Source organism: Carcharodon carcharias, chromosome 2 (assembly GCF_017639515.1).
Source record: "Carcharodon carcharias isolate sCarCar2 chromosome 2, sCarCar2.pri, whole genome shotgun sequence".
Classification (NCBI taxonomy): domain Eukaryota; kingdom Metazoa; phylum Chordata; class Chondrichthyes; order Lamniformes; family Lamnidae; genus Carcharodon; species Carcharodon carcharias.
Window position 1 is genome coordinate 1229556 of NC_054468.1, and position 14468 is coordinate 1244023.

The 14468-nt window shown below is 48.9% G+C and overlaps 1 protein-coding gene across 7 annotated transcripts in view; it reads left to right on the forward strand.

Moving 5' to 3' along the window:
- Window positions 1-4000: 4000 nt before the first annotated feature.
- Window positions 4001-14468, forward strand: part of masp1 (MBL associated serine protease 1) — a 689839-nt gene continuing 679371 nt past the window's right edge. For 6 of the 7 annotated variants that reach the window (XR_005945544.1, XM_041208629.1, XM_041208644.1 and 3 more), the window contains exon 1: window positions 4013-4094. Coding sequence is in view for 6 of the 7 variants with exons in the window: in XM_041208629.1 (XP_041064563.1) it covers window positions 4075-4094 (20 nt within the window). In the remaining variant the exon portion in view is untranslated. Of the gene's footprint in view, window positions 4095-14468 lie in introns of all 7 variants that reach the window. The other variant, XM_041208619.1, reaches the window with a different exon arrangement.

The window sequence follows — 14468 nt, forward strand, 5'->3', positions numbered from 1 at the left end:
TGGATGTATTTTTATTACCCGGTGCTTGATGTTTATACATTTTAATTACACTGTTGGTATGAGATGGATAAGTGTTTATTAAATTGTTGGCACAAGATGGATACTTTTTTATTACACTGTTGGTAGTAGGTAGAGATTTTTTATTACAATGGTGGTACAAGATTGATATATATTTATTGCATTGTTGGTAGGAGGTGGATATATTTTAATGCATTGTTGGTACAAAATGGATATATTTTTATTACATTGTTGGGAAGAGGTGGATATACTTTTATTACATTGTTAGTACGAGGTGGATATATTTTTATTATACTGTTGGTACAAGGTGGATATATTTTTATTACATTGCTGGTACGAGATGGTTATATCTTTATTACATTGTTGGTACGAGATGGATATATTTTCATTACACTGTTGGTAGGAGGTGGATATATTTTTATTACATTGTTAGTGGGAGGTGGGTATGTTTTTATTACATTGTTGGAACGAGATGGATATATTATTATTACACTGTTGGTAGGAGGTGGATATATTTTTTATTACACTGTTGGTAGGAGGTGGATATATTTTTATTACACTGTTGGTAGGAGGTGGATATATTTTTATTACACTTTTGGTCAGAGGTGGATATATTTTTATTACACTGTTGGTAGGAGGTGGATATATTTTTATTACATTGTTAGTGGGAGGTGGGTATGTTTTTATTACATTGTTGGAACGAGATGGATATATTATTATTACACTGTTGGTAGGAGGTGGATATATTTTTTATTACACTGTTGGTAGGAGGTGGATATATTTTTATTACACTGTTGGTAGGAGGTGGATATACTTTTTATTGCATTGTTGGTAGGAGGTGGATATATTTTTATTACATTGTTAGTAGGAGGTGGATATATTTTTATTACACTTTTGGTCAGAGGTGGATATATTTTTATTACACTGTTGGTAGGAGGTGGATATATTTTTATTACATGGTTGGTACGAGATGAATATATGTTGTTTTTGTTGTTGTTTTCATATTTTAACTGCTCCACAATTCCCCAGGAACTCTGTGCTCATGGAATTTCCACCTCTTTAGTATCCACAAATTTACCTCTCAGAATCAGAATTGGTGCCTTCAGCTGCCTTGGTGCTAATGTTCTCCTCCAGCTGCTGTGTGCCTCTACCTTATTATCCTCTTTTAAGAGCTCCCTTTAAACCTGTCTCTTTAACAAAACTTCTGGCCTTCATCGCCCCTTATATTACTCAGTGTCTCATTTTATTTAATAATAATAATGCCCCTATCAAGCACCTTAAGATATCTTAATGCATTCAAGATGCTATGTTAATGCAGGTTGTTGTTGAGTGTGACAGGGAGATGGAGGAGAGGAGGGACAAGGAGTAGAGAGGAAGGAGGAGAGGGAGCTGTAGGTGAGATGCCTAGAAGGGAGTGAAGTCTGCTGAAGAAGATAAAGTCAATCAGTTCAGGGGTGAGAAGCTGTGAGGAGGCAAATGACAGTGAGGTGGTGGGGGCAGTGAGCAGATGAGGTTCAGTGAGGTGGTGGGGGCAGTGAGCAGATGAGGTTCAGTGAGGGGGTGGGGGCAGTGAGTTGGTGAGGGGCAATGTGGGGGTGAGGGGCAGTGAGGGGTGGGGTGGCACCGAGTGGGTGAGGGCAGTGAGGGGGTGAGGGTCAGTGAGGGCGTGGGGGTCAGTGGGGATGGGTGAGGGTCAATGGGGAGTGAGGGTCAGTGGTGCAGTGGGGGTCAGTGGGGGGAACGAGGGTCAGTGGGGGTGGTGGTCAGTGGGTAGGGGTTGAGGATCTGTGAGGGGTGATGAGGGTCAGTGGGAGGGTGAGGGCTATGAGGGGGGTGAGGTCCAGTGGGGGGTGAGGGTTTGTGAGGGAGGGTGGGGGTCAGTGGGGTGGTTGAGGGTCAATGCGGGCGGTGATCAGTGGGGGAGGGTGAGGGGCTGTGAGGAGAGTGTGAACGTCAGTGGTGATGGTGGGCAGTAGTTAGGGGGTGAGCGTCTGTGCGAGGGGTGAGGGTCAGTGGGGGTGGTGGTCAGTGGTGGAAGAGGGTCAGTGAGGAGGGGGGTGACGGTCAGTGGGGGATGAGGGTCAGTGAGGGGGTGAGGGTCAGTGAGGGGTGATGGTCAGTGGGGGGTGTGTGTCAGTGGGGGGTGAGGGTCAATGAGGAGGGGTGAGTGTCAGTGGGAGGTGAGGGTCAGTGGGAGGGTGAGGATCAGTGGGGGGTGAGGGTCATTGGGGGGGTGAGGGTTTGTGAGGGAGTGTGGGGGTCAGTGGGGGCGATGATCAGTGGGGGAGGGTGAGGGGCTCTGAGGGCGGGTGAGGGGCAGTGAGGAGACTGTGAGTGCCAGTGGTGATGTTGGGCAGTAGGTAGGGGGTGAGGGTCTGTGAGGGAGGGGTGAGGGTCAGTGGGGGTGAGGGTCAGTGGGGGTGGGGGTGAGGGTCAGTGGGGGTGAGGGTCAGTGGGGGTGAGGGTCAGTGGGAGTGGGGGTGAGGGTCAGTGGGGGTGGGGGTGGGGGTCAGTGGGGGTGAGGGTCAGTGGGGGTGGGGGTCAGTGGGGGTGGGGATGAGGGTCAGTGGGGGTGAGGGTCAGTGGGGGTGAGGGTCAGTGGGGGTGGGGGTCAGTGGGGGTGGGGGTGAGGGTCAGTGGGGGTGGGGGTGGGGGTCAGTGGGGGTGAGGGTCAGTGGGGGTGGGGGTGAGGGTCAGTGGGGGTGGGGGTGGGGGTCAGTGGGGGTGGGGGTGGGGGTCAGTGGGGATGAGGGTCAGTGGGGATGAGGGTCAGTGGGGGTGGGGGTCAGTGGGGGTGGGGGTGAGGGTCAGTGGGGGTGGGGGTGGGGGTCAGTGGGGATGAGGGTCAGTGGGAGTGGGGGTGGGGGTCAGTGGGGGTGGGGGTCAGTGGGGGTGGGGGTGAGGGTCAGTGGGGGTGAGGGTCAGTGGGGGTGGGGGTCAGTGGGGGTGGGGGTGAGGATCAGTGGGGGTGGGGGTCAGTGGGGGTGGGGGTGGGGGTCAGTGGGAGTGGGGGTGAGGGTCAGTGGGGGTGGGGGTGGGGGTCAGTGGGGGTGGGGGTGAGGGTCAGTGGGGGTGGGGGTCAGTGGGGGTGGGGGTGGGGGTCAGTGGGGGTGGGGGTGAGGGTCAGTGGGGGTGGGGGTCAGTGGGGGTGGGGGTCAGTGGGGGTGGGGGTGGGGGTCAGTGGGGGTGGGGGTCAGTGGGGGTGGGGGTGAGGGTCAGTGGGGGTGGGGGTGAGGGTCAGTGGGGGTGGGGGTCAGTGGGGGTGGGGGTGGGGGTCAGTGGGGGTGGGGGTGGGGGTGGGGGTGAGGGTCAGTGGGGGTGGGGGTGGGGGTCAGTGGGGGTGGGGGTCAGTGGGGGTGGGGGTGGGGGTCAGTGGGGGTGGGGGTGAGGGTCAGTGGGGGTGGGGGTGGGGGTCAGTGGGGGTGGGGGTGGGGGTGGGGGTGAGGGTCAGTGGGGGTGGGGGTGGGGGTGGGGGTGAGGGTCAGTGGGGGTGAGGGTCAGTGGGGGTGGGGGTCAGTGGGGGTGAGGGTCAGTGGGGGTGAGGGTCAGTGGGGGTGGGGGTCAGTGGGGCTGGGGGTGGGGGTCAGTGGGGGTGGGGGTGGGGGTCAGTGGGGGTGAGGGTCAGTGGGGGTGGGGGTGAGGGTCAGTGGGGGTGGGGGTGGGGGTGGGGGTGGGGGTCAGTGGGGATGAGGGTCAGTGGGGGTGGGGGTCAGTGGGGGTGAGGGTCAGTGGGGGTGGGGGTCAGTGGGGGTGGGGGTGGGGGTCAGTGGGGGTGGGGGTGAGGGTCAGTGGGGGTGGGGGTCAGTGGGGCTGGGGGTGGGGGTCAGTGGGGGTGGGGGTGGGGGTCAGTGGGGGTGGGGGTATCTTGTACCCTGTGCCCCCCTCCCCTGAGGCAGTAGCAGTGGGTGAGTTGTTTTGTTGCTGGGATTTATTTGGCCGGATCCCAGCGGCCGGGCCCGGGGGGGGGAGATTCTGTCTCTTTGTCAATTTCCCTGGATAAGCTGCGGGACACAGGCTGGGACGTGACGTGAATGAGAGAAGCTCCCGGAGCTGGAAATGCGGCCAAACGGAATGGGGTGAGTGGCCGCTCCGGCCGGCTCCCGGGGTGGGGTGGGGGGTGGGTGTGAGGGCAGTGTGTGTCTGTGTCTGTCCTTCACCCCCGGGCAGTGTGTGTGTCTGTGTCTGTCCTTCACCCCCGGGCAGTGTGTGTGTCTGTGTCTGTCCTTCACCCCCGGGCAGTGTGTGTGTCTGTGTCTGTCCTTCAACCCCGGGAATGTGTGTCTGTCCTTCACCCCCGGGCAGTGTGTGTCTGTCCTTCACCCCCAGGCAGTGTGTGTGTCTGTGTCTGTCCCTCACCCCCGGGCAATGTGTGTCTGTCCTTCACCCCCAGGCAGTGTGTGTGTCTGTGTCTGTCCTTCACCCCCGGGCAGTGTGTGTGTCTGTGTCTGTCCTTCACCCCCGGGCAATGTGTGTCTGTCCTTCACCCCCAGGCAGTGTGTGTGTCTGTGTCTGTCCCTCACCCCCGGGCAATGTGTGTCTGTCCTTCACCCCCAGGCAGTGTGTGTGTCTGTGTCTGTCCCTCACCCCCGGGCAATGTGTGTCTGTCCTTCACCCCCAGGCAGTGTGTGTGTCTGTGTCTGTCCCTCACCCCCGGGCAATGTGTGTCTGTCCTTCACCCCCAGGCAGTGTGTGTGTCTGTGTCTGTCCCTCACCCCCGGGCAATGTGTGTCTGTCCTTCACCCCCAGGCAGTGTGTGTGTCTGTGTCTGTCCCTCACCCCCGGGCAATGTGTGTCTGTCCTTCACCCCCAGGCAGTGTGTGTGTCTGTGTCTGTCCCTCACCCCGGGCTGGGAAGGGGGTCAGGAAGCAGCAGAGAGGGTCTCTCTGTGTTGCTCTGGGTCTGTGTCCTCCCCTCACTTTGTTCGCTTTGCTACAGATTGTTGAATTCTCAACTCCCGAAAGGACTTCCTCCAGCTGGAGAGAAACTTCAGTCCGGGACTGGCCGCCACGGTTCACATCTCTGCTTTCACTCACTCTGCGGCCGTACACACACCACAGGCTGCACATTAACATTGTGTTAGCTGCTGCCAAGAATCTCGGCCGCTGACAGGAGCAGGAGGAGACTGTTCAGCCTCTCAAGCCTGTTCTGCCATATGGATCAAGCCTCACCCTCTATCTTTACTCTCAACCGCCCCAGTTCCATATCTCTTCATGCCCTTGCCAACAAAAATGCTTCAAACTCAATTCTGAGATCTTCTCCTGTGATGCTAGCAACAAAATAATTGACCCCTGCTCTATGTAAGAGACAGTGTGCCCACTTTGGATTTGGATCAAGAGCCTGTTTGAAACCAGCTTACCCTCTCTCTCTCTCTCACACACACACACACCCTGCTTGGATAGGAAATTAATTGAGTGAGTTTTGAAACTCAAATGCAGCCTAAAGTGTATGACATGCAGATCAAGCATATAAGATTCTTCGGGGGTTTGACAGGGTAGGTGCTGAGGCTCCTGAGGGAATCTAGAACCATGGGGCACAGTTTAAAGATAAAGGGTCTCCCATTTAACACAGAGCTGAGGAAGAATTTCTTCTCTCAAATGCTTATCAGTCTTTGGAATTCTTTACCCCAGAGAGGGCCAGAGGCTGGGTCATTGAATGTATTCAAGACTGAGATAGACAGGTTTTTGATTGACAAAGAAGTTAAAGGTTATGGGGCACAGACGGGAAAGTGGAGTTGAGGCACCATCAGTTCAGCCATGACCTTATTGAATGGGGGAGAAGGCCTGAGGGGCCGAATAGCCTAGTGCTGCTCCTGGTGATTATGTTCGTTACCGAGGTAGGGTTGCAAAGTATTCATGACTGTGGGTGAAAGATTCCAGGTTCTATATGTCTTTCAAAGGGCAGAGAAACAGGAGTAAGGTGATGACATATTATTACAACATAGTAAAGGGGGTGTATGTACGAGAAAGGCAATCACAATTAAGCAATAAATCATCTTTTTATGGTGCAATGGAAGTTCTCTACAAGCCTCCTGATACTGCCAGTGAAATAGCAGAGTGGATTCATTCATGGATTCAAGAAGTTTGTAGCAAAAGCAAAGTTGTTTCATGGAGATTTTAATTTTCCATATGAATTAAGCTACTCTGCTGTTCTCAATCAGAAAGGTTGTGAATTTTTTGAGCACATTGAAAATCATTCTCTAGAACAATATGTTCCAGAATGAACAAGGTGACAGGCCATACTCGATGGAGTAATGAGCTAGACAAAGTTACTAATCCTCAGTAAGGAACATTTTTTGAATGGTAATCATATGATCAAACTCAATGTTGGTTTTGAAAAGGAGAAACTTAACGCAGTTACTAAGATTTTAGATTCCAATAAGATTAAATATAACAGGATGAGACAGAAACTGACAACAACAAGCTGGTTAAAACTGTTATTGGGTAAAACTACAGAAGGACGGTGAGAGCTGCACAAAAAAATGTTCAGTTTAATAAAGGAACAGCATATCCTCGTCAGAAGAAAGAATACCTCCTTCCCAATTAAAACAGCTACGGCCAACAGAAAAGGTGAGGGGTAAGGTATAACTACAAGGGCATATGTTAGTGCAAAGTGTAGTGTAGATTAGGAACTGCTAGAGAATTGAAGAACAGGAAGGACTAAACCATCCAATAAGAGCTTCAAAAAGGAATACCAAATGAAATTTGCGATGAAAATCAATAATAACACCAAGCTTTCAAGTAGTCCAGAATAATGTAAGCCCATTAAAAACAGACATGGGAAATATTGCAAACAAAAATAAAGAAATTACAGATTTGTTGAGCAATCACTTTATGTCAATCTTTGTAGTAGAGAAAGAGGTTAATATACCTGACCATCCAGTGAAATTAATAATATACCGAGGACGGAAACACAAGTTAATGTAAGCAAGTAAACAGCATTAAAAAAATGGCCATGTTAAAGAACATAGGTGAGAAAATGACCATGATCTTCCAAAGCTCTCGTAATTCAGGACTTCTCCCTGACAGCCTGTCTGCTCTCTCAGGGCGACATAAATAAAATCCCATCACACTATTTCAACAGAAAGCAGGGGATTCCTCCCCAGTGTCCCTCCCCAGGGGATTCCTCCCCAGTGTCCCTCCCCAGACAAGTTCTCCCCAAGGGAGTTCTCCCCGGATGCTTAGAAAATATCAGTGGGATTAGACAACATCAGCATGGATTTATGAAAGGGAAATCATGTTTGCCAAACCTACTGGAGTTTTTTGAGGATGTAACCAACAGAATAGATTAGGGAGAACCAATAGATCTGGTGTATTTAGACTTTCAGAAAGCTTTTGATAAAGTCCCGCATAAGATGTTAGTGTGTAAAATTAAAGCACATGGGAATGGTGTAATATATTGGGCATGGATTGAGAATTGGTTAGTAGACAGGAAACAGAGAGTAGGACGAAGTGGGTATTTTTCAGAGTGGCAGGCAGTGACAAGTGGGGTACCACAGGGATCAATGCTTGGGCCCCAGATATTCACAATATCTATCAATGATCTGGATGAGGGAACCAAATGTAATATTTCCAAGTTTGCTGATGACACATTGGTGGGAATGTGAGTGGGGAGGAGGATGTTAAGAGGCTTCAAGGTGATTTAGACAGGTTGAGTGAGTGGGCAAACGCATGGCAGATGCAGTATAACATGAATAACTGTGAAGTTATCCACTTCAGTAGGAAAAACAGAATGGCAGTGTATGATTTAAAGGGTGATAGATTGGAAAATGTTGATGTACAAAGGGACCTGGGTGTCCTTGTACACCAATCACTGAAAGCAAGCATGCAGGTGCAGCAAGCAGTTAAGAATGCAAATGGTATGTTGGCCTTCATTGCGAGAGGACTTGAGTACAGGAGCAAGGATGTCTTACTGCAGCTGTACAGGGCCTTGGTGAGACCACACCTGGGGCAGGATTTACAGGTCATCAGGCGAGCACAGCGGACGGGCCCAGGAGCGGCCAAGAAATGTTCTGCTGCCTGTGATTGGGCCCCGACTGTGATTTCACACTGGCCGACCAATTAATGGCCAGCCAGCATGACCCTCATGCTGAGAAACTTAAGGCTGCTGGGGTGGGGGTGGGAAGAGTGCGAGTGCTGAAATGTGCGCAGACATGGGGAGTGCAGACTGAAAGCTCCCTGAAGGCAGACAGCTGCCTCAGGAAGCTGAGGAATTTTAAAATCAAAAATAAGGATTTGGGAAACCTGAATAAAAACATCCCCACATAGGACTCGCTCACATGAACAGAACCATAAAAATGTTTTGACATACTTATTATTATTATTTTTTAAAATTAATGTCGGAAACCTCATCCGACCCGTGGATGAAGTTTCCTCAAAATGCAAAGGCCGCCTGGCCGATTCACCCACTCGCCAACAAGGAGTTTGGATGGGCAGTGAAAAATCTCTCTTAATTAATACTTTAATGGCCTTAATAGGCGTCTTAATTGTCGGCAGTCACACTGCCAACTCTCGCGCCAACTGAAATATTGTGTGAGTGCGCAATGACATTGGGACGCTCACCTGACATCATCCCATGCAATCTTACACCTGATCGGGTTGGACACGCCTCTGCCCGCAGGACATAAAATTCTGCCCCAAGAGCATTGTGTGCAGTTCTGGCCTCCTTACCTAAGAAAGGATATACTTGCCACAGAGGAGTGCAGCGAAGGATCATCAGACTGATTCCTAGGATGGCAGGAATGAGGAGAGATTGGGGCTGACTAGGCCTGTATTCACTGGAGTTTAGAAGAATGAGAGGGGATCTCATTGAAATGTATAAAATCCTGACAGGGCTGGACAGACTGGATGCAGGGATGATGCTTCCCCTGGCTGGGGAGAGTCTAGAACAAGGGGTCACAGTCTCAGGATATGGGGTAGGCCATTTAGGGCTGAGATGAGGAGAAACTTCTTCACTCAGAGGGTGGTGAACCTGTGGAATTCTCCACCACAGAGACTGTGGAGGCCAAGTCACTGAATATATTTAAGAAGGAAATAGATGCATTTCTGGACTCTAAAGGCATCAAGGGGTATGGGGAGAGAACGGGAGTATGGTGTTGAGATAGAGAATCAGCCATGATAGGAAGGAGTAACAAGCCAAGAGAACCATGGATGACCAAAGATATTCAGGTTACGATGAGTAAGAAAAGAGAGGTTTTAGCAGGTACAAGGGAAGCAAATCAGCAGAGGCATTAGTGGAGTACAGACAGTGCTGGGTGGAGCTTAAGAAAGCAATTCGGAGAGCAAAGAGGGGATATGAGAAAGTTCTGGCTGGCAAAAGTAGGGAAAATCCCAAGATATTCTAGAAGTATGTCAATGGGAAGATGATAACCAGGGAAAGAGTAGGGCCCATTGGGGACCAAGAGGGCAATCTATGGGTGGAACCAGATGACGTCGCTATAGTGTTGAATGAATACTTCACATCAGTCTTCACTCAAAAGAATGAAGATGAAGGTATCGGGGAGAGAGAGACTGTGAGGTTCTTAAACAAATTGATATAGAGAGTGGCAAGGTATTGGAGGTGTTGGCAGGCTTAAAAGTGGACAAATCTCCAGGTCCGGAAGATTTGTGTCCCAGACTACTGAGGAGGGAAGGGAGGAGATCACAGGGGGTCTGACCCAAATTTTTAATTCCTCTCTGGCCACGGGGTAGGTGCCAGAGGACTGGAGAACAGCTAATGTGGTTCCGCTATTTAAGAAGGGTTATAGAGATAAGCCAGGGAACTACAGGCCAGTGAGTCTCACGTCAGTGGTAGGGAAACTATTGAAGAAAGTTCTGAAGGAGAGTATCTATCTCCACTTGGAGAGGCAAGGTTTGATCAGGGATAGTCAGCATGGCTTTGTCAGAGGGAGGTCATGACTAACAAATTTGACTGAATTTTTTTGATTCGGTGACCAGGTGTGTAGATGAGGGTGGTGCAGTTGATGTAGTTTATGTGGATTTCAGCAAAGCCTTTGACAAGGTCCCACATGGGAGACTTAAAAAGGCAAAAGCACATGGGATACAGGGTAATTTGATAAGGTGGATTCAAAATTGGCTTATTTATAGGAGACAGAGGGTGATGACAGAAGGATGCTTTAGTGACTGGAAGCCAGTGTCCAGTGGCGTACCACAGGGATCTGTGCTGGGTCCCCTATTATTTGTCATTTATATAAACGACATAGATGACTATGTGGGGGGTAGGATTAGTAAGTTTGCGGATGACACAAAGATTGATCGGGTGGTTAACAGTGAGGTTGAGTATCTTGGGCTACAGGAAGATATAGACGGGATGGTCAAATGGGCAGATAGGTGGCATGGAATTTAACCCTGAAAATTGTGAGGTGAGTAATTTGACAAGGAAATATTCAATGAACGGCATGACACTAGGAAGTTTGGGGGCACAAAGGGACCTTGGTATGTGTGTCCATAGTTCTCTGAAGGCCGAGGGGCATGTTAGTGGGGTGGTAAAAAAGGCATATGGGACACTTGCCTTTATCAATTGAGTCATAGATTACAAAAGTAGTAAGGTCATGTTGGAGTTGTATATAACCTTGGTGAGGCCACAGCTGGAGTACTGTGTGCAGTTCTGGTCACCACATTATAGGAAGGATGTGATTGCGCTGGAGGGGTGCAGAGGAGATTCACCAGGATGTTGCCTGGGATGAAACATTTAAGTTATGAAGAGAGGTTGGATAGACTTGGGTTGTTTTCGTTGGAGCAGAGAAGACTGAGGGGTGACCTGATCGAGGTGTACAAGATTATGAAGGGCATGGACAGGGTGGGTAGGGAGCAGCTGTTCCCCTTTAGTTGAAGGGTCAGTTACGAGGGTCACAAGGTGAGGGGCAGGAGGTTTAGGGGGGATGTGAGGAAAAACTTTTTTACCCAGAGGGTGGTGAGGGTCTGGAATGCGCTGCCTGGGAGGGTGGTGGAGGTGGGTTGCCTCACATCCTTTAAAAAGTACCTGGATGAGCACTTGGCACGTCATAACATTCAAGGCTATGGGCCAAGTGCTGGTGAAGGGGATTAGGTAGGTAGGTCAGGTGTTTCTCACATGTCGATGCAGACTCGAAGGGCCAAAGGGCCTCTTCTGCACTTTGATTCTGTGATTCTATGATTCTGTGATGACCATATTGAATGGTGGAGCAGGCTCGAAGGACTGAATGACCTACTCCTGCCCCTACTTTTCTATGTTTCTGTGTCTCTCCCTGGGGAAGTCCTCCCCAAGAGATTTGTCCCCCGGGCTCCTCCTCGGGGGGAGTTCTATCCTGTGTCCCTCCCCGGGGGGAGTTCTGTCCTGTGTCCCTCCCTGGGGGGAGTTCTATCTTGTGTTCCTCCCCGTGGTGAGTTCTATCCTGTGTCCCGGCCAATATTTATCCCTCAGTTAAAATCACTCAAAAAATGAATCTGGGCATTCTCACATTGCTGTTTGTGTAAACTTACATTCTGGTTGCTGCATTACTGCCCTGTAAAAGGGACTGTATTTCATGAGCACTTAATGAACTGTAAGGCATTTTGTCAAGTCCTGATACTGCGAAAGACAATCTATAAATGCAACTCTCCCAAAATCATTCTTGTTGAATTTTTTGAGGCAGTAACTAATGTATTAGACAGGGGAATGTTTTTGAATGTCATTCATATGGGTTCCCGGAGGAATTTCAGTAAGATTCCACATAAGAGACTGTTAATTAAAACTAAAGCTCATGGGATTGAAGGCAAAATATTGACCTAGTTAGCAGAGAGGAAGCAGTGAGTGGGGATAATGGGTATCTGTTCCAGTTGGATGTTGGCTCGCAAAGATCTTTGTGGGTTTCAACTATTTCCTATGTTATTAATGATTAGATAATCCAGTTGAGAGCCAAATATTCAGTGACATAAAGATTGCAAATGGTGTAGATAGGAGCATAAAATGACAAAATGACATTAACCCCTGACTGCATCCCCAATCGCTCTCCCGACTGCACCCCTGAACCCCCAACCATCCCCATCCTCCAACTATCCCCCGATTACGCTCACACCTCTGACTACCTTGCTGACTACCTGACTACATCCCCAACCTCAACTACCGCCCTACTCCCCAACTACTCCCCCAACTACCCACCTCACCCCCATCCCTGACTACCCCTACCCCATTGCCCACAGTCATGCCTACCTGCCACCCCCAACCTCCCCACAACCCAACTATCCCACACCCCTGACTACCCCTCGCTTCCTAAATACACTCCCATGCCCACACTGCCCGACTACCTACCTACCTCCTGAAACCCCCCCAACTACCTCTTGAGTGACCCCCGACTCCCTCTGGCTATCCGATTACACATCTGTGATGACTGTCACTTTAAGATCAGTTCAATTGAGTAGGGGGTCGCGTGATTTGTTCAACCAATGTATGCCTAGCATGGGGGAATAAATTCAACAGAGGGGTTCCCTAGGAAACGATGGCTGGATGAGGGGCTGGCTGGATATGAGCAGCCACGGAAGCTCTTGTGTAAATAAAGTTTGCTTTGTTTGACTAAGAAGCCTCCCAGAGTGTTTCTACAGCATCCCACGCCCTGACTACACCCACCGCTGCGCCCCCCCCCCCATTCACCCCCACCCCCTGTTAAGCAATTGTCTCAGTTTAAAAGAGTTAAAAATTTACCTGAACTAAACACAACAAAAAGTCTTAGTGAGACAACACAGACACAGAAAACCAGTCACAGGGGCCTTGATGGGCTCTGCATTTCCAGACAGCTACCTAGGTTTAAGACTAATAATGCTTGCACCTGCTGTGTTACTTTGATTCTCAAGAATTGCTCAGACTGCTTAGAAATATAATAGAAAATGGTAGGTTATTCTCCAACCAACAGAGTTTCTTTATAATTAGCAACTTATTGAACAAGTAGTCAGACTTGAGAACTCCACAAGGAAGTTAGGTCTCAGCAGGATAGAGATTTGAAATGAACCCCCATTAAAATGAGATAAAAGCAGCAAAAAATAAGCTACACTTTATACTTTGGATTGTAAATATTAGCTGATTTATTGTTCGTTTTGATGTCTTAATCATTTTTATTCTGAACTAGATTTGAGAACTGAAGTTAGTACTTTTAGATGAATTAGTATAGTTTGTAAATCACTTTGTAAAATTCAAACCAATATTTTAAAGTAATCTAAGATATATACTTAAAATAAGTAAAGGATTACAGTAATCATTAAACTGGTTTAATTCTCAGTCTTCAACCCTCATGAACCCTACAAATCTCCAAATGTTCTGATAGAGGAAGACTCCCAGAGTTTCAGCTCTGTTATAAATATATGGCATATCTTTCTTCCTGAGATAATTTTGTTTGGTTTATGAACTCTTGAGAGAAAGGCTATTTAATCTTAAGACCCAATTGCTATCTATTCAGCAGAGCTGATTAAGCTCTTATGACATTTTAGAATTTTTTAGCTGAGGTTTTAATTTAGCAATAAGCTCAAAAGGAAGATTTACCCTTGCTGGGTGTTAAAGATGACAGAACTCTAACACTCCAATTACCCCCCCATCACTCCCATCTCCTTGCCCCAAGCCCCCTGACAATCAGGCTACACCCACCTCTCCACAGAAGGTTCAGCTGTTGGTGGCTAACAGAGTTAAGATCTCTGAAGGCAGAGGGACGTGTTAGTGGGGTGGTGAAAAAGGCATATGGGACACTTGCCTTTATCAGTCGAGGCATAGATTACAAAAGTAGGGAGGTCATGTTGGAGTTGTATAGAACCTTGGTGAGGTCACAGCTGGAGTACTGTGTACAGTTCTGGTCGCCACATTATAGGAAGGATGTGATTGCACAGGAGGGGGTGCAGAGGAGATTCGCCAGGATGTTGCCTGGGATGAAACATTTAAATTTTGAAGAGAGGTTGGATGGACTTAGGTTGTTTTTGTTGGAGCGGAGAAGACTGAAGGGCAACCTGATCGAGGTGTTCAAGATTATGAGGGGCATGGACAGGGTGGATAGGGAGCAGCTGTTCCCCTTAGTTGAAGAGTCAGTCACGAGGGGACATAAATTCAAGGTGAGGGGCAGGAGGTTTGGGGGGAAGTGATGAAAAACATTTTTACCCAGAGGATGGTGACGGTCTGGATTAAGCTGCCTGGGAGGGTGGTGGAGGCGGGTTGCCTCACATCCTTTAAAAAGTACCTGGATGAGTACTTGGTATGTCATAACATTCAAGGCTATTGGCCAAGTGCTGGTAAATGGGATTAGGTAGGTAGGTCAGGTGCTTCTCATGTGTCATTGCAGACTTGATGGGCCAAAAGCCTCTTCTGCACTGTGTGATTCTGTGAAGTGTGAGGGTATTCATTTTAAACCATAAGGAGAGAAATCCAGTTTATAATTTAAATGGGGAGAAGCTCAGAAAAGTAGAGATCCGGTAAGATTCAGCTGTCCGTGTACACAGATTGCCAAAATGTAGTGGCCAGGC